Below are 27,581 nucleotides of genomic sequence, written 5' to 3'. Positions count from 1 at the left end.
CTTCAGTCTTTCCCAGCATCAGGGTCTTTTCCAATGAGTCAGTTCTTTGCATCAGGTGGCCAGAGTATTGGAGTTTCAGCTTCAGCATCAGTCCTTCCAATGAATATTCAGGACTGATTTTCTTAGGATTAGCTGGTTTGATCTCCTTGCAGTCCAAGGGACTCTCAAGAGTCTTCTCCAACACCACAGTTCAAAAGCATCAATTCTTCGGCACACAGCTTTCTTTATGGTCCAATTCTCACATCCATACATAACACTGGAAAAACCATAGCTTTGACTATACAGACCTTTGTTGGCAAAGTAATGTCTCTGCTTTTTAATATGCTGCCTAGGTTGGTCATAGCTTTTCTCCCAAAGAGCAAGCATCTTTTAATTTCATGGCTGCAGTCACCATCTTCAGAGATTTTGGAGCCCAAGAAAATAAAGTCTGTCACTGTTTCCATTGTTTCTCCATCTATTTGCCATGAAGTGATGGGACTGAATGCCATGATCTTACTTTTCTGAATGTTGAGGTTTAAGCCAACTTTTTCACTCTCCTCTTTCACTTTCATTAAGAGGCTCTTTAGATCTTCTTCACTTTCTGCCATAAGGGTGGTGTCATCTGCATATCTGAGGTTATTGCCATTTCTCCTGGCAATCTTGATACCAGCTTGTGGTTCATCCAAATAGAACAGTGAACCTGCCTATTTTGAAAAGAAAGAACTTGGGGAGAGAACATTGGTGAAGAAAATGGAAGGCTGTGGTGGTCAATGTGATTTTTAAATACTAATATTGGTATTTACAGATTTTATGTATTGAATTGAAGCCATCAGTGTTAAATATACATTTCAATTTAATATGCATTTGTAATAACAAATAAGGTCATTGGTCATTGAAGACATCTGACAAAATTCAGACCCAAATGAAAGAGTTAAGTTATGTTAGTCCATTTATCTATCCAGTGACCATGTGAGGCTTAGGACCCCTCTATGTAGCAGGGATTACAACTATGATCCTGAAGTGCCCTTGATGTTTGAGGCTAGTTCAGTGGTGACACAAAAAGGAGAAGGAAATGACAGGCAGGGAAGTGTTTCATGGTGGAAATAATGCTTGACAGAAGTGCTGTGGATCTTGGATGAATTCTGAAATGTAACAAGAATGACCTTTCAGGTGACTTTTTTTTCAGATTAAATTAATTGTTAGCTGTGGCCTAAGTTAAAAACCTTTTTCTTGCATGTCCTGCATGTATTCTTCACTCATTTATTTATTTATTTATTCAGTAAATATTGATTGAATGCTCAATATGTGCTTTGAACAAAATTTATGGTTTTAGCTTTTTTCTTTCTTTGGGAACATTGCTTCTAGAACTTCAGTATGAACTGATGTTTGATTGTACTTTTTTCCTTGTAGTATTTGATCCAAGAATCCAAAAGTGCCATTATGTAAGAATTCATTGGTCAGAGAACACTTCACTGAATAATAGAAAATTAATAAAATATTTAATATGTGATGTACACTATATACATTCATAGGTGGTGATGAACGTCAAAGTTGAAGAAAAATCCCACTTTAATAAATAAACAGGAAGAACTAGGAGAGCCAGCAGAACATAAACAATAGCTACACTAAAGCTTTGCTTCAACCCTTAGCTTGTGCTCTAGGCATTGTTCACTTGGGACCCTGCTTAGGTGAGTTTATTACTAAATATTTGCGAATACTTTAAGAAATGAAACCAAGATTTCCCAAAGTGTATTTTTTTAGATGTGATTTTTTTTTTTTAGGCAAAAGGTGGAGAAATGCTAAGTTAAATGAGTCTCTTCAATGCAGGACTTATCAGAGCCTTTAGTATGCTAGCATGCACCATACATTTCCCAGAAGGATAAACAGCCTATGTCCCAACTTCCATGACCATTGATACTTTACCCCAGAGCATCTTGAAGACTAGTATTCTGTAAAACATTTTGGAAATTGCTGCCTAACCACAGTGCATCCTAGTATGCAGAATCTGAGTACAGCACTATGGAGTGCCCCTGAGTGTATTTTCAGTTTCAGTGAAAGAATGGGGCAAATAATGAATTAAAGGGTAATTGCATTCCCTAAGTTGGGTGAGATCCATTTATCTAAAGTGAAGATGAATGCTGAACAATAATCAAATAAATTAGGACTGTCTAGACAACCAGTCTGTCGAATTGAGGGCAAATTAAAGTTAATTGCTAGTTTTTATCTGTTTATCATTTGAGACAGTTCTGTCTTTTTTAGCTTATCAAAGGGATTAGAAGATTTGGCATTTTCAAAAGCAGATAATTATTTCTCTGAAAGGAAGCACAAAATGCAGGTAGATATAGATAGATAGGTAGGTAGATAGATAACAAGAATGGTTTTATCATGTGTATGTATGTAGAAAATGTACTAGTAGTATTAAGAATCTTTTAACTTACCTGGGCATAAAGGTTTAAATGACCAGGCGCTCTATCCTTGTCAGTACCTCTTAGTTGCTTGAGATAAATATAATCTAAGTAGCTTTGGAAACTTGCCTGTTGCCCTCATACAGGTGAGCACGGTTTTGTTTTCTTGGTATGTAGTTCCTCTGTTCATTGCAACAAGCGTTTGAGCACCTGCAACACAGCAGGCTCCATTCCAGGGATGCAAAGGTGTATAACACATATTAGACACTAGTCAAGAGGCAGATCTCTGGGCAGGAGGTTATGTTTCCTTGGACAAGGGCAAAGGGCCACAGTGGTTTGGACAAGAGTGGCTATGACTGCAGTGGTGGGAAGCAGCAGATGTATAGAGAGTACCAGGTGGTGATGTGTGATAAGAAAAAAAATACAGCAGGGTAACAGATTGTGCGAGATGATCACTTGTCCATACTGAAAGTGGGGTCACTGGACATTTTTCATGAGGAATATGCTACATTTCAAGGTTTATTCTAATCATTTGTTGTAGAAGGAAAATCAATAATTGAACTGGAAAGGGTAGCACAAGTCAAATGGAAAAATTTCATCTTTTCCTAATGTGAATGTACTTGAAGAAGTAAGGTAAAAGAAAGGGCCCTTGCTGAGGAGGTAGAGAAGGCAGGTATGAAGCTAGGTTCCACAGTTACAGATTTATAGCCCAGGAAGCAAAGGGCCATTTCCTCAAAGGCTCCGTTGCTGATATTAATTCCTTCTCCAGGTGTGCTGTGTGGCTTAAATCATTTCCTATTCCATTTCTATGGGGAGGAGCCATTTCAGGACATCAGAGGCACTGCTGAATCTATGGAAGCACGGTTTCCATGGGCAGTGGCTGTAAGAAGCTGGAGGTTGGTTTGAGGTTGCTATGGCAACACTGATGCTGGCTGCATACATCATCTCACCCAGGCTTTCCTGATCTAATAACCAGGATTAACAATTGCCTGAACTCTCATATGAGGTGTGCTTTTAGCAGACTTGAGTTTTTTTTAAGCCTCTCTAATAAATCCATTAACCTATTTTATTTTGGTTTCTCTAAAACCCAAATGGTTGAAGAGAGAGAAACCAGAAAAGAAATTGTATTGTTTTAAGCTCATCATCCTTATTTAAAATACTTAATTGCAGAGTGATTAAAGATTCCCTTCTGCCGTTTTCTCTTTTTTGGGATTTTTGCATTTTGAAACTGATCAGATCCTTATATGCATAATAGGGCTTTAACAAATTCTGTGCATTTAGTTTCTCCACAGAAGACCACTGTCACAGAAAACCTACTACTGTGACAGAAAACCACTGGAAATTTGGGAGTTTGGGGCTCTTTCCCTCCTAATGAACTTGGTTTGCCACGATTTGGGAGAGGAAGAGCTCTTGGTGCAGGTGCATAAATATTTTACCAGTGCCCCCCTTTAGATCTCTTTCTTCAGACATGCCCATGGGAGGTTCACAGGCTAGACACTAGGACACTTAAGAGTCTAGGATATCAATGAATCTCATACACTTGCAAGTTCAATAGATTGCCTCTCTGCAAGACTTGTTTTTCCTTCCCATCTCTGACAGGAGTCCAGGAATCTATAGATCTAACAGCATGTGTTGGAGCCAGCTTCTACTGTCTTGAAAGGACTGAGCCTGATCAAACATATGTCTTCCCAGTTTCACGTTCAGTGATATCACACTGGTAGCTTGTAATCACACTGGTGATTCCAAATCAGCCATGATGAGAGTGTATATATATCATGGAGATACAAATGTTGCAAATCAAGTGTCCTCTCCATGGCCTGAGGCCAGGGATGGTTGTTAACCATTTACTAGCCTACCACTATTAAAACCCTTTTCCCTATCTTGAAGGTTGGGAGGGGTGCCAGGAGAGGTGGGTGGGAAGCTGGCTTCTTTTATTGCCCTAGATTTCATGTGGCCATTACACTATAGAAAATGAATGACAGGAAGAGCTATCATGCACAATACTCTTAGCTTTGGCAAACCTGTGTATCTCTGGAACAAAATGAAATAGGTTTAATATGACATTTTCTCTAACAAATATGAAAATAAAAAATTTGATTTTAAAATTTATTTTTATTAGCTACATTGTATTTGATAACTTACCTTCAGACTTAAAAATCTTTTCTTTTCTAACAATTTTATCCCATTTATCCAAAAAAAAAAAAAACCCAACTTCTATTTATTGATTTTGAAATATATGTCAAAAGCCCTTAAACTAATCTGTGGAGTTGACATTTGAGAGATGATTTTTTCCCATAGGTGATTATTGAATTTTGTAGTGATGAGGGGAGGGTAGAATGCATAGTAATTACACAGAATAAGGACAAGAAAAGAATTCAGAAATATAACTGAACACTTATACCTTGAAGCAGACATTATTTTAGTGTTTTTTTCCCCCATTCAAATCAACAGACAGTAGTTGATATATTAGAAAAAACCCTCTTGGACCACAAGTGTTTGCCTGTGCTTTATTTATGACTTAACTGAGCTATTTATTCAAAATTAGTTATTATTCAAAAGTAAATTTTCTAATGGCATCTTGACTGTATTTTCATATTCTGTATTTTCTAGTTTTAAATTATCATGGAAGTTCTTTATCAGAGTCTTCTTCACAGTAAATATGCAAACTGAAACATTCACTCCCCACCCCCAATTTATTCAGCATCTTAGAAAGTGTATTTTTTAAATTATTATTATTATTTTTTACTTTACAATATTGTATTGGTTTTGCCATACATCAACATGCATCCATCACGGGTATACAGGTGTTCCCCATCCTGAACCCCCTCCCACCTCCCTCCCCATACCATCCCTCTGGGTCATCCCAGTGCACCAGCCCCAAGCTTCCTGTATCCCGCATGGAACCCAGACTGGCGATTCGTTTCTTTTTTTTTTTTTTTTATTTTTAAACTTTACAATATTGTATTAGTTTTGCCAAATATTGAAATGAATCCGCCACAGGTATACCCGCGTTCCCCATCCTGAACCCTCCTCCCTCCTCCCTCCCCTACCCTCCCTCTGGGTCGTCCCAGTGCACCAGCCCCAAGCATCCAGTACCGCGCATCGAACCTGGACTGGCGACTTGTTTCATACACCAATACAGAAAGTGTATTTTTTAAAATGACTTAAATCTTTCCCTTTAAAATTCCAAGGCCTTGTTTTACCTAAAGTTTTACTTTCATTTTGGGTTTGAAGGATTCGTAACAAAAGAAACCACTTGTTATACATGAATAAAGAATTTCAATTTTTAATAGAAGTTTATTTAACTTAATTTCAATATATAGTCATTTAAAGGAAAGGTATAGAAACAATATAGAGAAATAACAGCGTATACATCACCAAATTGGGCTGAAACCTGCATCTAGACTTGAACAGCTCTGGGCAGCTCCAAGTAACAGCAATCTGGAGTCCCAGTTGGGAAAAGGGTCCAAGCCGGTGCCTCCATCCCACTGGCGAGACTTTAGATTGCAGCTTTGGGGGTCCTGCTTATAACCCTAGGCCACAAACTGGTATTTTCATCAGTTTGCATGCAAAAATGCAGCTCTATTTTTTTTAACTTTTACAATGCTGTTTATTTCATCTTGTGAGTCACAAGATTCCTTAAATCCTGGGGGCCTGGCTAGGTCCCCAGGGGCCTAAGGAATTCTAAGACCTACTCTCTTTCTTATCTATAAAGTGCCGCTTGACTTGCTGATAACAATTGGTGTGTTTATAGGCAGACATGTAGTCCAAGCAGGATCAGAAGTTGGTCAGAGGCCTGCTCCCCTACTTCTGAAGCCTGAACAAGGCTGCTTCCATTTTAATTTCCCTAACAGACCTTTTGAAAACCATTTTTTCTGGAATCTCTTTGAAACGTTTTAAACATGTTACTTATTTCTCAAACTAAGAGCTCAAACTTTTTTGGCCCTTGCTGAGATAGGGCCAATCATTTTCCTGTAATGTAGAAACCTTCCCCTCACCCCCAAGCTTTTTAATTTTGTTTATATCCTTAAATGCCAAAGTGCAAAATGACCTTTGTTACTGGTGTGCTCATTTGTCCTGGCTCAGCTAGCTCTGCTTCCCCTACCTCCTTTAGCCTCTGGAGTAGTGTTTATTTACTACTGTCACTGAACCCCACTCATCAAGCTTGTTTAGAATTACACATTAGATTCTACTTTATTGAGGCTCCAGCTTTATAAGTTAGGGTGTAAGAAATAAAAATTTTCACTTTTTAGGAGACTTTGTTGTGGGCATATCAGGCACTTGGTTTCCTTATCAGGAATATGGGGGTAATAAAATCTATTCTGAAGAAAGACTGAAAGGCAACAGGAAAGGCACCTGAAATTGATCTGTAGGATGTGAAGCACTAAACCAACTGTCAGGCTGCCTCTGGGGGCATGATTGCTACAGGTCCCAACAGCTGCTGGAATTCAGAGCCACCTCTGCTTCTCCTTAGGAAGCATGCAGAGGGCAAGTTCCTCCTCCCTTAGAAGAGGAGCTAATCAAGTAATTCTAGCAAACCCATGGGTGTTTTTATCAATCTAATTGGTTTATGGTTAGATTGATTAAGGGGAACTGGGAAGAAATTAAACTTTTTGCATCTGAGTTTCTCTGCTTTTCAATATAGAGCAGTGCTTTGAGCCTAAAAAATGTTCATATCTTTTGTCCTAGTAATCTCCCTTCTAGGATGTAATCCTACAGAAATAAACATAACAAAGATTTATGCATAAATATGTTTTTCATCACACCTTCATCCTTTTTCTTTTCTTATGATGGTCAGCAGAAGAGGCCTTTGGCTCTGTCCCAGAAAACACATTGTACCAAAGTTTGCAGACATTGGCTCACATTTATTTAAACTGTCACGGGATGCCTTTTTTTGTGAGTAGATTCCAAATATTTGTTGCATACTTAAATCTTGGATGGATGTCAGTAATGCAACAGTACATTGTACTTGAAGGAGTCAAAGGTGCATACAAACACTAGCAGAGAGCAGCGCTGGACATTATGGTTTAGCCTTCCTGCATTTTAGATCTTATAGACGCAAACTCATCCCTGATTCTGGGTATGTGTATTTTATACCATTCTCTGTATCAACAAAATACCATGTCAGTCTGGGTCCTCTGAGAGCAGACATCAAAACAGAACTAGCCATGTTTAGAAGTTTATTGTAGGAAAAGCTGGTGAAGGATAAAGGGGGAGAGAGAGCAGGAGCAGGCAAGTTGTTTTTTAAAAAATGAAAGAAACCAGGTACTCCTGTATGATTTCCTACAATCTAGATTTTGTTGATTGCATCCCAGTGATATTATTTAACATGTCCTTCTGGCCCCTAAGTGTCATAGCTAGAGGCTAGATCACCTTAGAATTTAGTTTGGTTGCTCTTTCCCTTTCTCCCCTCCCTTCCTTCCTTCCTTTCTTCCTAATTACTTCATACATGGTGGTATGCACTTCCTTTAAAAGACTGCTAATATCTGGTTATCTGTCTCTTGTGTGCGTCCTGTTAGCATCTGTTGACAATCATTGCACTATATCTATTAATTCCTTAAAGGTTGCAAAATGTTGATATTCTAATTACTTCTGTCTTCACTTATTAGCTAGCATACTTTTATACAGTGAAATCTCTCTTTGTTAGCTACCTGGTTACTCTGAGGTTCAGTGCAAAATGAGAAGATAGGATGAACGCCAAATTCTTTTTTTTTTTTTTTTAATAAATTGATTCCTTAGTATTTTCCAAAGGTGACCAATGAGAGTTTTTATTTATTTATTATTATTATGAGTGAATTTAAGCCATTACAGCTGGGGGGTTGTTGTTGTTATTGTTTTGGCCATGCTGCACAGCTTGCTAGGATCTCAGTTACCCAACAAGGGATTAAACCTGGGGCATTGCAGTGAACGCCCAGATTCCTAAACACTAGGCCACCAGGGAACTCCCTGCAGTTGTTTTTATTTGATACTCAAACTGTTCCATCTTTGGCCAGTGGGAGTTCTTATAGAGAGGTTTCTGAGCCGTTTTGTCACGATCCTAGTGGTCTCTGTTAGCCTCCTTGCTCTCTGTTATGATTTGATGTTCCAGACCCATCTTATACATTTCCTGCCCCAGATTTCTACTTAGTCTCATTGTTCTTACATCTGAATTTCCTTATTCCTAGGCCCCAAATCCTGGATCACAGTGATAGCAACCTGATTACTCATTTGCTTTGTTTCACATTACATACATAATGGCCTCAAAATAACAATTCTAAACCCACAAAATGATTACTGATTAAAATGTTTGCAATTCTTTTCTGTTTTTAGGATATATACCATTAGAAATGAACTGTCAAGTTACTGGGCTTTAAAATCACTAAGAACAGTTCCTCTTCTTAACTACTTGTACACATATTTAGGTATCATTTTATTAATCTTATCTCTGGTGTCATTCTTATTTCTCTTTCACCCTAATATTCTGACATTTTTTTCTCCTTGAAGTATGTTTATCTATGTAGTCTGCTTCATGTTTTTTTTGTAATAGAGGAGTATAAAGATAACTAGGTATAAGACAGAAATTGAAGTACAAAAAAGGTAGATTTAAAAATGTGTATACACGCCTTTTTTTCCTTACTCTGTGAGCTGAGAGGTCTTAGAAACATGATTCTCTAGTAGCAGTGGGCATGCTTAGAGCCCAGATCTTTGTTTCTAAAACTGTTCTCTAATAAAAGGAACCAGTGCTCACTGGAGAAATAGCTGATTGTAGGGCCGGGCAGAGAAAGATGAGCCTGGTGCATCTTGTGATACTAGAAAGTAACGAAGTCCTCAAATACATGCATACACACAAAATGCTAAGTGGTCAAAGCTGAAACAATTTGAGCAACAAAATAAGTAACATAATATTGGATTATAACCGAAACTACAAAGCAACTGTCTATGAATCCATAAGGATTTAAGTAAATGGTTAAATAAATAAATAATTGGGGGAGAAGAGACAAATGTCCTGTGCAGATGAATTTCAAATAATTTATGCCCTCAGAAAAGGGCATGGCAACCCACTCCAGTATTCATGCCTGGAGAATCCCCATGGACAGAAGAGCCTGACGGGCTACAGTCCATGGGGTCACGAAGAGTTGGACACGACTGAGCAACTAAGCACTCCACCCTCGAGGAAGTAGGACATAACTCTCTACTTCTTAAGTGCAGACTTTACATAGACTTCCTTCCAAAGAGTATAGCATGGGAGGGGAGAGAAAAGAGTAGCTTTACAGTGGAGAAACCTGGCCAAACACTACCTCAGCCTCAGTGATCGAGATTAACATCAGTGATAAGTCATGTTCATGCACCCTTGATATAATGTTAATCTACAACATTTGCCTCTACTTTTCTGGTATTAACTATACTGGGGTTTTTTGTTTGTTTCTTTCATTTTGTTTGATTTGGTTTCTTACCACTTGGCTTGTGGAATCTTAGTTCCCCAACCAGGGATTGAACCTGAGCCACGGCAGTGCAACCAATGAGTCTAACCACTGGACCACCAGAGAATTCCCTTACTATACTGCATTTAAAAATCTACTTTTTATGAACGTTTTTATTTATGAGTGAAAGCCTGTACACAGCTTTGAGCAAATACATAAAGTATGAAACGTGGTTCCTGCCTTTGGTAATTTTTAATCTAGTTGGGAAAACAAGATCTAGCTAGCATGTAATCCAGATATAAATAATCAGAGGTCATTATAGGGGGGTTTAAATTGAGTAAAGTACAGAGATACTGTGGGCTGGTGTGAGGTAGGGCGAGTTTCCAGGAAAACACTTCTGTTTATACAGTCAGGATTTCTAGAAGAGGGGGATGATAAGGGTTGATTGAGGGGTTCAACAGATTCTTTTGCATATGATTTGATTATCACCAAACCCATATATATATTTTTTTTAATTATTACATTTTAACCAACCTTATGATAGATAATAAAATTAAATTATGATACATAACATAATATATTCTAGATTATAAAATTTCTGTGATTACCTCAGTAATCACAGTGAGGTGATTAGATAGAATCACAAAATTTATTAGATAGGACAATCAATGAATTGTATATGATGTTTTGCATTTATATTATATGTAGACCTGCTTAAATCTTCAGTGTTTCACATTTAGATGTTAATATGTTCTTCGACTTTTTTTTTTTTCCCCCTTCTAGGATTATCTGCTGCCAAACTCTTAGCCGAACATGAAGTTAATGTTTTGGTTTTAGAAGCCCGGGAGAGAGTTGGAGGAAGAACATACACAGTGAGGGTAAATGATTTTGATACCTACATAAATACAAAATCTCACACAAACTAGAAGTGGGGTCATTGGAAGTCCCAGAGCTGGGGGAAATCTCATGAGTGTATGCAGTTAAGCCATTGATTGACCGTAGTCCTAGACTACTTTATTAAGCATCTGTTCTTTTCAACAAACACCCACCAAAGAGTGTCAGCCTCTGACCTTCAGTAGCTTGGATTCTAGTGAAGAAAACAAACGTGGACAAATAATTTCAATACAGCATCATCATTTCCATACCAGACACCTAAATAGAGGATATAGTATCTCAGGTGAGGTAAGGTTTAGCTGGACTTGAAGTGACTAAAGCTTCACCACACACTCACACACACACACAATAGAGATTCCTTGTTTATTTATCCAAGGACACACAACTTAAAAGAAGTGTGACCACAGAAAGCAGAGGCAAATGTAGCATGTTTCTGTGCAACTTTATCCGTAGTCCTTGTTCTCCAAGAGGTGCTCTGCTGACAGAGGCACTCTTTGCTCAGGTGGGGTCAGTGAGACATGAGACAGAATCCCAGTTCTTGCTACATCACAGCCTTTTAATACTTAGGCTTACATCACCATTTTGGGGAATATGCAAGCTAACTGGTGTTTACAGCTGTTTAAAGAAATGGTTGCAGGTTGTTGGATCTGTGAGATCTGATGAAAGTATACAGGGAAGGATCTAGGGTGGGAAAGAAATAAAGATGGAAGTTGGAGAACATGCAGATTTGAGCATGGGGCCAGAGGCAGAGAAGCCAGAGAGGAGCAGTGGAGGCAGAGGAGGAAGACCAGATTGGGGCAGTGCCATGAAAATCAGTAAAGAGGATGGGATGATGAATAGAATCAAATGCCAGGGGCATTTGACACAGGATGAAAGCTGTTAAGAGGCCCTTGTATTTGGCTTTTAGAAGGTCATTAATGAGCCCCTTTGCTAGAGCACACAAATTGAGCATTAAAGGCTGAGGATTGACAATAGGGACAAAACCAGACTGTTGAAGTGACTGGAAGGAGAGGAAGCATCTGATTAGAAGATGTATCAGACTTATAATAGAATGGCTTATGAAGTGATAATAACAATGATTTAAGCAATCCAAACATTCAGTCCTTTTACATAAGAAGTCTGGTGGTAGGTAGTCCAGGCTGGTGCAGGGGTTCAGCTTTGCCAGCAAATCTTTACGATCTCTCTGTCTTTCTGCCCAGCCATTCTTTTCCTGTTGGCTTCTTGCCTAGTGGTAAGCAGATGGCTTCAGCATCTTGCAGCATCAGGCCCTCACTCAAGGCAGGAAAGGGCGTGAAGAGCCGGCCCAAGTCTTATCTGCAACAAAGCCTTTCTTTTTCCAGAAGACCCCGTGAGACATTTGCTTTAGTCTCATTGGTTAGATTTGGGGCACACAGCTACCCTCAGCTGCCAGGGAGCCTGGGAAAACAAGTATTTAACATTTCCAGGCTGCATAATAGAAGCAGGCATGGGAAAAGGAACATACATGGGTATAAAATAGTCAACCAACATCTAAACAAGGATATTGTACCGGCTCTTTTCAGTCACACCAAGCCAAGCTCCCCTTCTGTCCGTCACTTTCTGCCTTTTCAGATGTACAAGGATGTATCATAGGCCTATTTTTACTTTGCTCAGCTCTAAGAGTATCCTACAGCCTTGCTACTCAGAGTATACTGTGAGCCACCTGCCTGGGACCTGGAGCTTGATAGACATGCAGAGTATCAGGCCCTGTCCTAGACCTGCTGACTCTGCATTCTGACAAGATCCTTAGGGGCCCCTACAGAAGTGCTGCTCTTTGCTGTAGGCTCGCTTGCTTTAAATTAATGTGAATCTACATAAACTGCATTTGAAGCATTTGAGTACCTCCTCAGAGAAGGCTGTTAGTCTGGGAGTGAGGAGACTGGGACTCTGACCATTGTACTGGCCTGACACCCTGTCTTGGGTAAATACTATTAGCACTTTACACCTCAGTTTTCTCATCTGGGCAGTGGGATATAAATGGGCTTGAAGCTCCCTCCAACTTCAGGTTCTAATTGAAGGTAGTGTGTTGTAGTGCAAAAGAAGGATTGCATATTCTGCCTGTACCATCTTAATAGATATGATTCATCTGTCATTTTCTGAAGAATATTCCTTCATTTTGGAGATAGGTATTAAGTTGTCCCTTTGCCCTACTTTGCTTATCTCTAAAACCTTTTTGTTATCAAATAGGAGCATCAGTCATATTGTGGATTTTTCAGTTCTCTTTTGGCAGAATTTAGTTTTTTTTTTTTTAATTGAAGTATAGTTTCCCTGGTGGCTCAGATGGTAAAGAATCCGCCTGCAATGTGGGAGACCTGGGGTCAATCCCTGGGTCAAGAAGATCCCCTGGAGAAACAAATGGCTACCCACTCCAGGATTCTTGCCTGGAGAATTCCATGGACAGAGGAGCCTGGCGGGCTATAGTTCATGGGGTTGCAAAGAGTCAGACATGACTGAGCGGTTAACACACACATTGTTCATTTATAATATTATATTGTTTTAGGTTATAGCATAGTGATTCAGTATTTTTACAGATTATGCTCCATTAAAAGTTAATATAAGATAATGGCTATAATTCCTTGTGCTCCACAATATATCCTTGTTCCTTATCTATTTTATACATAGTACTTTGTATCTCTTATTCCCATGCCCCTAACTTGCCCCGCCTCCCTTCTCTCTTCCCTCTAGTAAATACCAGTTTGTTTTCTATACCTTTGAGTCTAGAAAAAGTTTCTTTGTGCAAAGGAAATGAGAATTCCAACATGCTTAGCCCCATCTATGTTATTGCCCCAGGCTGCTTTTTCATGCTGCATCATTTATATATATCAGTGGCATACATGAAGTATTGTGTATTGAGTATGATATTAAAATTCCCTTTCAGAATGTGAGAAATTAACTCTGAAATGCTGAGAAACTAGGACTTGACATCTATAAGATTTCAAATGAATTCAAATGAATAGAAGGGGTAAAAAGGGCTTTACAAAGCAGGGGCAGAAATGGTATTTAATCAGAAACTGAACTGAATGTTGTTACAGTTGCTTCTACTAGCATAATCAATTAGAGTGTGGAGAGGAGATGCCATAAAAATTACTCTGAATCTTTAACTACTGAAATATCAAATTTGATATTGTCCCTTGGCAATGGTTCAGCTACGTCTTCTATTCATTCAAAACTTCCCAGTTTGTGCTAGCATGATTCCCCCATAATTCTTCAGGACCAAATGAATGAAGTTGAAATGCATGCAGGGCTACCACAGGGATGGTGTATTAGTTTTCCTAATATGGTTGTGTGTTGGTGGCCTCTTCAAAGGACCACAGGGATGGTGTATTGGTTTTCCTAATATGGTCCTGTGTTGGTGGCCTCTTCAAAAGCTGAGATGTTGTTCAGTCACTCAGTCGTGTCCGACTCTTTGCAACCCCATGGACTGCAGCATACCAGGCTTCCCTGTCCTTCACCATCTCCCACAGCTTGCTCAAACTCATGTCCCCATTGAGTCAATGATGCCATCCAACCATCTCATCCTCTGTCATCCCCTTCTCCTCCTGCCTTCAATCTTTCCCAGAGTAATGAGATCCAAGCTGAGATCCTAAAGACTGAAGGGCAGCATAGCAGAACACGGTGTTACAGTTCTACTGTCTTCCTGCTGAAGCTGGGGCATCTCCTTTCCAGTATTTTCACTTTGCTAAGAAAGATTCTGTAACGTCTCATTCTTTTTACTGCTTCACTTAGGATTATTTACTTTAAATAGTGTCAGCATTCTAAAGACATCCTGTTTAGAAACTCCCAAGAGTTCTCTTGCTGTCTTAGTTAAATTTATTGGACTTCTGACTTCAGTTTTGTTCTTCACAGTTTAATAAGGATGTTGGAGACTGGAGAAGGTTTGGAGCACAACACCAGTAGTTAGTAAAAGGGAAGATTAGGTTATGCGAGGGACAGAAGTCAGAGGAATACTTCATTTCTGCTGTTATAGCAGAATGACTGACTGTCCCTCTTAAAATAAGTAAAATGCTGAATAAAATATATTGTGCTACCTTGAAGTGAGAAAATTGCAGATCTCCTGGATGTTAAACATACATCTCAGACCTAACACATCCAAACTGAATTTCTTGTGTTCCTCATCAAGAACACTATTCCTGCAGCCTTCCCCATAAGGGAGGATGGCAACTCCCCCAAACACCTGGAATCATGTTTAACCCCATAGGCCCTACATTCATTCTGTCAGGAAATTCTTTTGGCTCTGCCTTCAAAATATATCCAGAATTCAACCTTACCCTCCACTTCCAGGGCTACCACCTGGTAGCAGCCACAATCATCCCTAGGGAAAGTGAAAGTGTTAGTCGCTCAGTCGTGTTCAATTCTTTGGGATCCCGTGGACTGTAGCCCACCAGGCTCCTCTGTCCCTGGGATTCTCCAGGCAAGAATACTGGAGTGGGTTGCCATTTCCTTCTCCAGGGGATCTTCCTGACCCAGGGATTGAACCCACATCTCCTGCATTGCAGGCGGATTCTTTACCGTTTGAGCCACCAGGGAAGATTACTGCAATAGCCTCTTAACTACTTTCTCAGCTTTTACCCTTGCCCCCTAAAATCTACTATTAGAGTGACAGCCAGAATGAGCTCTCAAACCTAAGTCAGATCTTGGCACTTCTCTGCTTGAAACCTTCCAAAGGCTCCCCTTTTCATTCAGGGTAAAAGCTGATGTTCTTTCAATGCATTGTGAGGTGTTCCATGACGTGCCCTCCCTGCCCTTGACTTCTCTAATCTCATCTCCAGTTCTCTTTCCTTTGCTCACTCTTTTCTAGACAGATTAGTCTGTGTTTTGTGAACACATCAGACACATTTCTGCCTTAGAATCTTTACACTGGCTCTTCTGCCAGGAATGTTCTTGTCCCAAATAGCCAAATGGATAACTCCCTCACCTCCTTCAAGTCTTTATGAAAAGATCACCTTTTTTTGGAGGCCTACGTGTTGCTTGTATTTGAACCTGAAATCTTTCCTTCTCTCCTCTGTAGTTTCAATCTGTCTTGTCATTCTCTAGTTTTTTCTTTTTAAATGTTATCTACTTCTAAGATATTTACTTATTATGGTTCTTGTTCAATTTCTGTCTCTTCCTACTAAATGAAAGCTCCTTGAGAGCAGAGATCTTTATTTTGTTCACTGATATAACAGAAGCGTCTTGATCTATATGTGGAACCTTGTAGGAACTCAAGATATAGTTATTGAATGAACTAATGAATCCCCAAAGCAAAGTAAAAACATGAAGCTTAGGAATGCAGTGAGCTCAAAATTTGACTTTCACCTTGAATGCCTACTGAACCCTGAAGACTTTGCAGTTCCACCAGGATGGATGTATGGCATGCAGGGAACAGGAGATAAAATCCTCACTCTGTCAAAGGTAGGAAAACACTCCAAATTGGAATCCCCTGTGCTATACTCTGTACATGAAAGCAAAATAAATCTTAGCATTCAAAAAGGGATAAAAATAAACCTTGCCTTCATCCGTGGCTTCCATCTAAATTCACACTATGTGGCATGAAAAAAACCTTAGAATATATAAGGTATCAAGGATGCTGGCAGAAACAGACTCAATTCCTGTCCACCTAGGACAAATAACTTAAACAGAAAAGGTTCTAAAGAAAACAAACGACTTATAGCAAAAGTAACAGAGCCAAAAAAAAAAAGTGACAGAACATACAAGGAAGCTAGGCACTAAAAGAAATGTGTAAAAGAGTAGGCCTGAGTGTATAATCTCCAAACAAGTAGAAGAAAAAACTTCAAAAGAAAACCCTTAATCCCAAAGAAGGAAAGAAATCTGGCAGGAAACTGTTAACAGTGGGATAAATGGAAAGCCATAATAAGTAAAATTAAGACATTTTAAAAGAAATAAAATATAAATGGGTTAAACTCAAGTTAAAAGGAGGAAATGTCAGAATAAAGAAAACTTTAACTGAAAGATAGAAAAAGAGATAGTGTACAAATACTAATCTAAGCTGTTTTAACTAGATTAATACCAGACAAAATAAGGTTTAAACAAAAAAATGTTTCATTGAATTAATTATCAGTACAATAATGATAAGAGACCTGGAAGACCAAACAGTTCTAAACTTGTATATCCTGAATAATGTAGCCTCAAAATATAAAGCAAAAATTGATAGTAATCAAACATAAATGCCCAATAGACTAGGGGATTTTTAACATACTTTTCTAACTTAATAATAAATGAAGCAAACAAAGGCTGAGCACAATTAATCTTTTTCTAATGGACATATATAAAACATATTACTTAACGGAAGACTATATGTTCTTTTCATTCTGAAATGAAAAATCTTTGAAGATCAACCATGTGCTAGGTCATAAAGTAAACCTCAAGGATTGATACCATATAATCCATTTTTTTACCACAATACAGTTATGACAGAAAGATAACTGAAAAGAATTCCAGTTATAGAAATTAAAACACAGCAAAACTTTTAGAAACATTGATTTAGAAGAAATTGTAATGGAAATTTGCAAACACTTAAAACTGCACAGTAATGGAAATACTAAAATAAAGTTGTATAGTTAAAACCATATGAGAAGAAGATTCATAGCCTAAATTTTTCTGTCAGAAAACGATAGAAGGCTCAATATGAATAAGCTAAGTGTTCAAGAAATAGAAAATTGAGTGTAAAAAATCCAAAAAAAGGAGCATAAATCAACGATATATAAAATAAATACTCAATAAAAATGATCAGTAATAGGTTGATTTTTTTTAAGTCTTATTAAAAGCTGACATGTTTGCTAAGATTTTTTAAGAAAAAGGAAAAGGCGAGATCTCTAAAAAAATAAAAGGGATGAAAATGAAGATATAACCACTGATGCAATAAACAGTAAATGAGAAGAGGAGGTCCTGAATTTTACAGCAATATTTTTGACACATATGAAATGTATATATTATGAGAAAATATAATTTATAAAAATTAGAAATAGAAAATATGAGTAATGCTTTAGCCTCAAAATAAACTAAATCTGTAGTTTAAGTTTTTCCCACAAAGAAAACACTAAGCCTAGATAGCTCTACAGGCATGTCCTACCTACTGTTCAAAGAAGAGATTATTCTGTATATATATGAGCCCTTCTAAAGAACAGAAGAAAGTATAATCACTAACTTATGAAATTAGCAATACTGTAATGCTGGAAAACAGACAAGGGCTGGAGAATAGAGGAGACTCCTGGGGCAATCTCAGTATCACTTATAAACACAGATATAAAAATTCTAAGCAAAAGGTTAGCAAAGCATATCCAGCCATAGAAAGATAATATCAGATTATATTACCCCAGGAAGGCAAGGTTCTAGGCATTCAATTTTGTGGAAATAGCAGATAAGGTAAATTGTCCCAGCCCTCCTACTACATACAAGGATACTAGACAAATTACACATAGACACCACACACATACACACACACACACACACACACACATCTTCAAAGCACCAGAGAGCTGACAAGGTAGTGAAGAATCACTAGGCCAACATCCAGAAAACATTGACTTGCTTTTCCCTTGGGGGTGGGGAGGTGGGAGTTTGCTGATTACTATAAAAGCAAGTGAGAGACTGAGTAGTACTTTCAAAATGTTAACAAAGCTAGGGCAACTGAAGGGCAAGTCCAGTTCAGTTTAGTTCAGTTCAGTTGCTCAGTCGTGTCCGACTCTTCGCGACCCCATGAATCGCAGCATACCAGGCCTCCCTGTCCATCACCAACTCCTGGAGTTCACCCAGACTCACGTCCATCGAGTCAGTGATGCCATCCAGCCATCTCATCCTCTGTCGTCCCCTTCTCCTACTGCTCCCAATCCCTCCCAGCATCAGAGTCTTTTCCAGTGAGTCAACTTTTCGCATAAGGTGGCCAAAGTATTGGAGTTTCAGCTTTAGCATCATTCCTTCCAAAGAACACCCAGGACCAATCTCCTTTAGAATGGACTGACTGGATCTCCTTGCAGTCCAAGGGACTCTCAAGAGTCTTCTCCAACACCACAGTTCAAAGCATCAATTCTTTGGTGCTCAGCTTTCTTCACAGTCCAACTCTCACATCCATACATGACCACTGGAAAAACCATAGCCTTGACTAGATGGACCTTTGTTGGCAAAGTAATGTCTCTGCTTTTGAATATGCTATCTAGGTTGGTCATAACTTTCCTTCCAAGGAGTAAGGAAGGAAATTTTAATTTCATGGCTGCAATCACCATCTGCAGTGATTTTGGAGCTCCAAAAAATAAAGTCTGACACTTTCCACTGTTTCCCCATCTATTTCCCATGAAGTGAGGGGACCAGATGCCATGATCTTCATTTTATGAATGTTGAGCTTTAAGCCAACTTTTTCACTCTCCTCTTTCACTTTCATCAAGAGGCTTTTTAGTTCCTCTTCACTTTCTGCCATAAGAGTGGTGTCATCTGCATATCTGAGGCTATTGATATTTCTCCCGGCAGTCTTGATTCCAGCTTGTGCTTCTTCCAGCCCAGCATTTCTCATGATGCACTCTGCATATAAGTTAAATAAGCAGGGTGACAATATACAGCCTTGACGCACTCGTTTTCCTATTTGGAACCAATCTGTTGTTCCATGTCCAGTTCTAACTGTTGCTTCCTGACCTGCATACAGGTTTCTTAAGAGGCAGGTCAGGTGGTCTGGTATTCCCATCTCTTTCAGAATTTTCCACAGTTTATTGTGATCCACACAAAGGCTTTGGCATAGTCACTAAAGCAGAAATAGATGTTTTTCTGGAACTCTCTTGCTTTTTTGATGATCCAGAGGATGTTGGCAATTTGATCTCTGGTTCTTCTGCCTTTTCTAAAACCAGCTTGAACATCTAGAAGTTCACGGTTCACATATTGCTGAAGCCTGGCTTGGAGAATTTTGAGCATTACTTTACTGGTGTGAGAGATGAGTGCAATTGTGTGGTAGTTTGAGGATTCTTTGGCACTGCCTTTCTTTGGGATTGGAATGAAAACTGACCTTTTTCAGTCCTGTGGCCACTGCTGAGTTTTCCAAATTTGCTGGCATATTGAATGTAGCATTTTCACAGCATCATCTTCCAGGATTTGAAATAGCTCAACTGGAATTCCATCACCTCCACTAGCTTTGTTCATAGTGATGCTTTCTAAGGCCCACTTGACATCACATTCCAGGATGTCTGGCTCTAGGTCAGTAATCACACCATTGTGATTATCTTGATTGTGAAGAGCTTTTTTGTACAGTTCTTCTGTGTATTCTTGCCATCTCTTCTTAATATCTTCTGCTTCTACTAGGTCCATACCATTTCTGTCCTTTATCGAGCCCATCTGCATGAAATGTTCCCTTGGTATCTCTAATTTTCTTGAAGAAATCTCTAGTCTTTCCCATTCTGTTGTTTTCCTCTATTTCTTTGCATTGATCGCTGAGGAAGGCTTTCTTATCTCTTCTTGCTATTCTTTGGAACTCTGCATTCAGATGCTTATATCTTTCCTTTTCTCCTTTGCATTTCACTTCTCTTCTTTTCACAACTATTTGTAAGGCCTCCCCAGACAGCCATTTTGCATTTTTGCATTTCTTTTCCATGGGAATGGTCTTGATCCCTGTCTCCTGTACAATGTCACGAACCTTCATCCGTAGCTCATCAGGCACTCATCAGATCTAGTCCCTTAAATCTATTTCTCAGTTCCACTGTATAATCATAAGGGATTTGATTTAGGTCATACTTGAATGGTCTAGTGGTTTTCCCTACTTTCTTCAATTTAAGTCTGAATTTGGAAATAAGGAGTTCATGATCTGAGCCACATTCAGCTCCTGGTCTTGTTTTTTGCTGACTGTATAGAGCTTCTCCATCTTTGGCTGCAAAGAATATAATCAATCTGATTTCAGTGTTGACCATCTGCTGATGTCCATGTGTAGAGTCTTCTCTTGTGTTGTTGGAAGAGGGTGTTTGCTATGACCAGTGTATTTTCTTGGCAAAACTCTATTAGCCTTTGCCCTGCTTCATTCCGTATTCCAAGGCCAAATTTGCCTGTTACCCCCGGTGTTTCTTGACTTCCTACTTTTGCATTCCAGTCCCCTATAATGAAAAGGACATCTTTTTTGGGTGTTAGTTCTAAAAGATCTTGTAGGTCTTCATAGAACCATTCAACTCAGCTTCTTCAGCGGGGCGCACCAAAGTGTGTGTTTATGGAAAGAGGTGTTTGTAAACTCCTTGTGCTTTGGGTTGGACTGCATCCTAGCACTAAAGGAGAACAGTAAAATGACTAGGTCATGTTGCATTTCAACCTGCTTTCAAATCATCTCAGGCACAGAAAATGCAATAGAATTATCTAGTAATGTTAGCATCCCCAAGTGCTGGGTAGAAGCAGACATAAATCCTCTCTGAGAAAGATATAATCCTTCCAGGATTCAGATTATTTCTGCATTTCTAATGTTCAATGAGTGGCACACAATAAAAAATAATCAGGCAGAGGACTTTCCTGGCAGTCCAGTGGTTAAGAATCTGCCTTCCAATGCAGGAGACTCAGGTTCCATCCCTGGTTTGGGAACTAAGATCCCACACGGTGCAGGGCAACTAAGTCCATGGGCCACAACTAGAGAGCTCAGCCAAATAAATATTAAAAACAAAAACAACTGGGGAAGGCAAATTTCATGTTGCTTTAACCAATAAATAAATAAATAAAATAGGATCAAGAGGCCACCAGTTTGGGCTGACTGAAGAGTTTATCTGCTGGAAATCAGAAAGTTCAGTTCAGTTCAGTTCAGTTTAGTCGCTCAGTCGTGTCCGACTCTTCGCAACCCCATGAATTGCAGCACGCCAGACCTCCCTGTCCATCACCAACTCCTGGAGTTCACTCAGACTCACGTCCATCGAGTCAGTGATGCCATCCAGCCATCCCATCCTCCATCGTCCCCTTCTCCTCCTGCCCCCAATCCCTACCAGCATCAGAGTCTTTTCCAATGAGTCAACTCTTTGCATGAGGTGGCCAAAGTACTGGAGTTTCAGCTTCAGCATCATTCCCTCCAAAGAAATCCCAAGGCTGATCTCCTTCAGAATGGACTGGTTGGATCTCCTTGCAGTCCAAGGACTCTCAAGAGTCTTCTCCAACACCACAGTTCAAAAGCATCAATTCTTCGGCACTCAGCCTTCTTCACAGTCCAACTCTCACATCCATACATGACCACAGGAAAAACCATAGCCTTGACTAGATGGACCTTTGTTGGCAAAGTAATGTCTCTGCTTTTGAATATGCTGTCTAGGTTGGTCATAACTTTCCTTCCAAGGAGTAAGCGTCTTTTAATTTCATGGCTGCAGTCACCATCTGCAGTGATTTTGGAGCCCAGAAAAATAAAGTCTGACACTGTTTGCACTGTTTCCCCATCTATTTCCCATGAAGTGATGGGACCGGATGCCATGATCTTCATTTTCTGAATGTTCAGCTTTAAGCCAACTTTTTCACTCTCCACTTTCACTTTCACCAAGAGGCTTTTTAGTTCCTCTTCACTTTCTGCCATAAGGGTGGTGTCATCTGCATATCTGAGGTTATTGATATTTCTCCCGGCAATCTTGATTCCAGCTTGTGTTTCTTCCAGTCCAGCGTTTCTCATGATGTACTCTGCATATAAGTTAAATAAGCAGGGTGATAATTAGGCTTCATAAATCTCTGGGTGGCCCTCCCAGCAACAATCCCAAAGAAAAGCACAGATGACCTAAATGCTTTGAAGAAGACCTAGATGGGCAGGATGTACTATAGTGCTCTTTACTGTTTGTGCATGTTCTTGGCGAATTGGCCTCATCAATAACTAAACAAATGGGATTGCTTAGTGATGTCATATGGGATTGGAGGGTCAGTTCTTGAGGTGAAAGGATTGCTATTTTTAGTGGTCCTTTGAAAGAGAGATGTAAGGCACATTTAAACTGTAAAAAATAAATAGGTTCTTTTTGTTTTTATGAGACGTAGCAACATATATATATATATATATTTCTTAGAGTTCTAACCAAAGTCTTCTGGCCACTTTTTCTCTTTCTACAGAATGAACATGTTGACTACGTAGATGTTGGCGGTGCTTATGTAGGCCCGACCCAGAATAGGATCTTACGGTTATCTAAGCAACTGGGTTTAGAAACTTACAAAGTGAATGTAAACGAGCGTCTTGTTCATTATGTCAAGGTAAGCCTGATGTTTTACTCAAGTGTTTTACTCAGTGGGGAAGCATTTTATTTGGGAAAACATTTGGTTTTGTTTTCAGTTTTTTTTTTTTTTTTGGTCAAAGCAAGCACAAAAGTAGGTTCTCAGCTTTAAAGTAGTATTCTGCCTTGCTTTCCTTCTTTTTAAAAAAAGTCCTTGTGGACTCCTGCAGTCACTGCAAGTGGGCATTCTTCAGCTTGGTTCTCCTCCACCTCACCCACTGTGGCCCTAGAAGGCCACACCCTGCCTCTAGTCCAGCTGGAATAGGGGTGCAAGGCTCTTAGCTTCCTTTATTCCCATCCCTCTGGGGCTGAGGGAAGCACCTGAAATAGACACACACACACACACACACACACACACAGTCCAGGCAGCTCCTGAGGCACCTATGAGGCAGTTCTAAGGCCCCAAGGAACACAACAGTTTGAGGCCACTTAAGACTCTAAATGGGTCATTCATCCTCATCCTTACCTGACATTTCTTTGCACACTTTGATCATTTTCTCTGCACCTAGCCATGACTATTGGGAAGTCTAGCTCAGTTGTGCAATTTCCTACTGTTTAAACAAGAGATTGTCTAAACTCAAAGTGCTGCTATCCCCTCAAGGAACAGCAGCTGTTGCCCATGTTATTCTTTCTTCCTGAAGCCAAACATGGAGCAGATGGAGTCTGAAAAAGAGCCTGGAGAAATCAAGTTTCTGGTCTGATACTGCAGCCCACTTCCTGGAACTAGTATCACCAGAGCAGGGGTCAGTTACTCCTAATGCCAGGATTCCCACACCACTAACCATATCACTTCTCAACAGATGCATCACCCAACCCCCAGCAATCATGTGGGTGTGCCATCTTCAGGGCCTTTCAGAGCAGAGATTTGAGGATCCTTGAATGTACATATGGACACTGATGCCCAGTTGGTGAGGTCAGGAATCTTGGGAAACTTTGATTAGCTGCTTTGGGTTTGTTTGTGATGCTTGGGGAAGTTTGGCAGTCAGACAAATGAGAAAAGAAACTAGCAGCCTTTAGAAAAACTGGTTTCAGAGGTCAAGGGAGAAATGGAAAAGTATAAAAAAAAATTTAGACAAAGTAAATTTATGAACACTGGCTTCAATAGGCCATGATCAAAAAGGAAAAACTCCTTTGCTTTCCCACTTTGTCTTCTCTGCATGGCATGATGTTTACCTGGACTAGTAAGTAATAACAAAGGTAAGAGTAATAGCAACTGTTAAATAACATGTATTGAGCACTTTGACCTGTATTATCATATTTAATGTAGGGAGAGAAACCAAATCCTTTGTACTACTCAACTGCTAGTTAAACAGTCATCTAAATTTACTGTCTAGTCCATCTAGGACTCAAATGAGTCTGGTAATTATCTTGGAACCTGAGTAAATTTATACTCCGCTTTATAGAGGAAAACACTGAGGTTCAGTGATGTCAAGTGACTTGACAGAAGTATAAAACTAGTAATGGTCTACCTACCCCCTGAATATACGTGTTCTTTATGAATTTTAGGATTTACTTATATTCTTAAGATGCTAAAGACTGTTCTTTTAATTTAAGACAGTCTCATCTAATGGAAAGGTGGAGAATGGATATGCTGTTAGGAAATTCCGTAGCAGTCCAGTGGTTAGGACTCAGGACTTTCACTGCCATGGCCTGGGTTAGATCCCTGGTTGGGGAACAAAGATTCTACAAGCCATGTGGCATAGCCAATAAATAAATAAACACTTACCATTAAACCATCCTCTCACATACTTTAACCTGCCAAGGAGCACCTATTTTCACCCAAGGTAGACTACAAAGTTAAGGTAAAAAAAAAAAAAAAAAAAACTAGGGCACCAGTTAAAGGTTAATTTATTTTACCTGAATGAGTGGCTTTCTGCTAGTGTTTCTGATAAATCACATCATTTCTGCAATGAGAAATACGCAAGGTAGTGGATGTTTTTATAATGACCAGGAAACTAGAAAGTGAGGAGGCCGGATTAGGGAAAGAGCAGGCAGATATTTAGCTATTCCAGATAAGATGATAATCAACTGTATGTGCTTAGTCGCTCAGTCGTGTCCAACACTTTGCGACCCCATGGACTGTAGCCCGCCAGGATTCTCTGTCCATGGGGATTCTCCAGGCAAGAATACTGGAGTGGGTTGCCATGCCCTCCTCCAGGGGACCTTCCTGACCCAGGGATTGAACCCAGGTCTCCCGCATTGCAGGTGGATTCTTTACCGTCTGAGCCACCAGGGAAGCCCAATTAATTGTATAGCAAAAAATAATTCCACTTATTTAAGACTATCTCCACTCTTAGTGTTATGTTTGCTTCTAGGGAGAAGAAAGGACTTTTCCTGCCAGCATGGTCATGAATTGGGCCAATAATGCAAATTGTTTATGTGACACTCTACATTAGCTCTCCTCACAAGCTCAGCTTCTGTAATCTAATACAGTATATTCTTTTCAGTAAATAACACTGAAATGAAGTGGGCAAATAACTGGACGATTGCGGCTGTCTAGTTAAACCAAGCCATATTGTTTATGATCCAGATTGCTCCAGCTCTTAAATTTTACTAATCTGCAGCCTTCAAGAATACCTCCATTGTTTCTTCTGTCAGCAGACTGTAGTGCATTCAGTTTCCACCTACTCTAGGATGATTTTCACTATTCACCAGAGAGCTACTCTTGACCTTAGCTAGATTGTGTTTACGGGGCAAATTTTGATTGTGTGGTCCCAAGCCTGAGCCTCTGAAGCACTGGGGATAGATGCTGGGTGGTGTTTTCCACTCTCTCCCTTCCCCAAGAGGACTAAGTTTACCTGCTTTAGTGGGATCTTGGTTCCCCAGTTTAGTTCAGTTAACTTCAGTCACTCAGTCATGTCTGACTCTTTGCGACCCCATGGACTGCAGTGTGCCATCACCAAATCCTGGAGTTTACTCAAGCTCATGTCCATTGAGTCGGTGATGCCATCCAACCAGCTCATCCTCTGTTGTCCCCTTCTCCTCCTGCCTTCAGTCTTTCCCAGCATCAGGGTCTTTTCAAATGAGTCAGCTCTTCGAATCAGGTGGCCAAAGTATTGGAGTTTCAGTTTCAACATCAGTCCTTCCAATGAATACTCAGGACTGATTTCCTTTAGGATGGACTGGTTTGATCTCCTTGCAGTCCAAGGGACTCTCAAGAGTCTTCTCCAACACCACAGTTCAAAAGTATCAATTCTTCAGCACTCAGCTTTCTTTATAATCCAACTCTCACATCCATACATGACTACTGGAAAAACCATAGCTTTGACAAGAAGGACCTTTGTTGGCAAAGTAATGTCTCTGCTTTTTAATATGCTCTCTAGGTTGGTCATAACTTTTCTTCCAAGGAGCAAGTGTCTTTTAATTTTATGGCTGCAGTCACCATCTGCAGTGATTTTGGAGCCCAGAAAAATAAGTCTGTCATTGTTTCCATTGTTTCCCCATCTATTTGCCACGAAATGATGGGACCAGATGCCATGATCTTAGTTTTCTGAATGTTGAGTTTTAAGCCAACGTTTTCACTTTCCTTTTTCACTTTCATCAAGAGGCTCTTTAGTTCTTCTTCACTTTCTGCCATAAGGGTGGTGTCATCTGTGTATCTGAGGTTATTGATATTTCTCCCAGCAATCTTGATTACAGCTTGTGCTCCATCCAGCTCATCATAGAAATGATATACTCTGCATATAAGTTAAATGAGCAGGGTGACAATATAAAGCCTTGATGTACTCCTTTTCCGATTTGGAACCAGTCTGTTGTTCTATGTCCAGTTCTAACTGTTGCTTCTTGACCTGCATACAGATTTCTCAGGAGGCAGGTCAGGTGGTCTGGTATTCCCATCTCTTGAAGAATTTTCCAGTTTGTTGTGATCCCAACTGGGGATCAAACCCAGGCCCCCGGCAGTGGAAGCATGGAGTCTTAACCATTGGACTGACAGGGAAGTCCCTATCTACTTCATTTTTAGAAGGTTCTTATGGTTATGCTAAATTCATTCGTTGTTTCAGTAAGTAGTCACTGGACAATCAACTGTGTACCAGATATTGTTCTAGGCTGGATATAGACTGATGGATACATGATTCAGGTTCCTGCTCACATAGAGCTTGCCATTTCAGGGGAGGAAATAAGTAAACAACAAACAGTAAATAAGTAATATTAAATAACATTTCTGCCTGTATTCTTCATGGATCTTGAGAATAGAGTTGCTATTCTAACTCTGGTTTAGTAAATCTGATTCTCATATCATAGTTTCCTGACTGATTCCTACAGTGAACAGGTTTTATATATGTTGTGAATTTGATATGGCTTTATTTGGGAGACTGTATCTGATTTGTGAAATCAGAAATTAATCACGTCTTTAACCTAAAAGGTGGCTTTGAGGTGGTGTCAGCTAGATACTTTAGTTTAAAATGTACTCTATGGATCTCTTCTTTTGGAATGTGTACAGGAAGCAGGTGGACTTGAACATCTCTTGGACTGATTGATTGATTACTTGTGTTAGTAAAGAAAATGCACCATCTTTGCAGTTGTTTTATGAGTTACTTTCATTGAGTTGTGGAGACTTTGGGGTTAAGTTTTGCATTGCTGTGTCTTGGAAAAGGAGGAAGAAATACTTCATTTTCTTTTCTTTTGCTTTCCATGGGTTTCTCCAGACCATAACAATGCAGGTAGGGTATCAAGAGGGTGAACACTGCCAGAGATGGAGCAAGGCTTTT

The 27,581-nt window shown here is 39.6% G+C and overlaps 1 protein-coding gene across 2 annotated transcripts in view; it reads left to right on the top strand.

The window, feature by feature from the left end:
- Positions 1 to 27,581, top strand: part of MAOA (monoamine oxidase A) — an 84,650-nt gene that overhangs the window by 7,904 nt on the left and 49,165 nt on the right. For both annotated transcript variants that reach the window (XM_061410386.1, XM_061410387.1), the window contains exons 2-3: positions 10,568 to 10,662; positions 22,715 to 22,852. In XM_061410386.1, coding sequence (XP_061266370.1) covers positions 10,568 to 10,662; positions 22,715 to 22,852 — 233 coding nt within the window. The remainder of the gene's footprint in view (positions 1 to 10,567; positions 10,663 to 22,714; positions 22,853 to 27,581) is intronic.

Source organism: Bos javanicus, chromosome X (genome assembly GCF_032452875.1).
Source record: "Bos javanicus breed banteng chromosome X, ARS-OSU_banteng_1.0, whole genome shotgun sequence".
Taxonomy (NCBI): domain Eukaryota; kingdom Metazoa; phylum Chordata; class Mammalia; order Artiodactyla; family Bovidae; genus Bos; species Bos javanicus.
The sequence above is the reverse complement of the archived record's forward strand: the minus strand, read 5'-3'. Positions and strand labels throughout refer to the sequence as shown.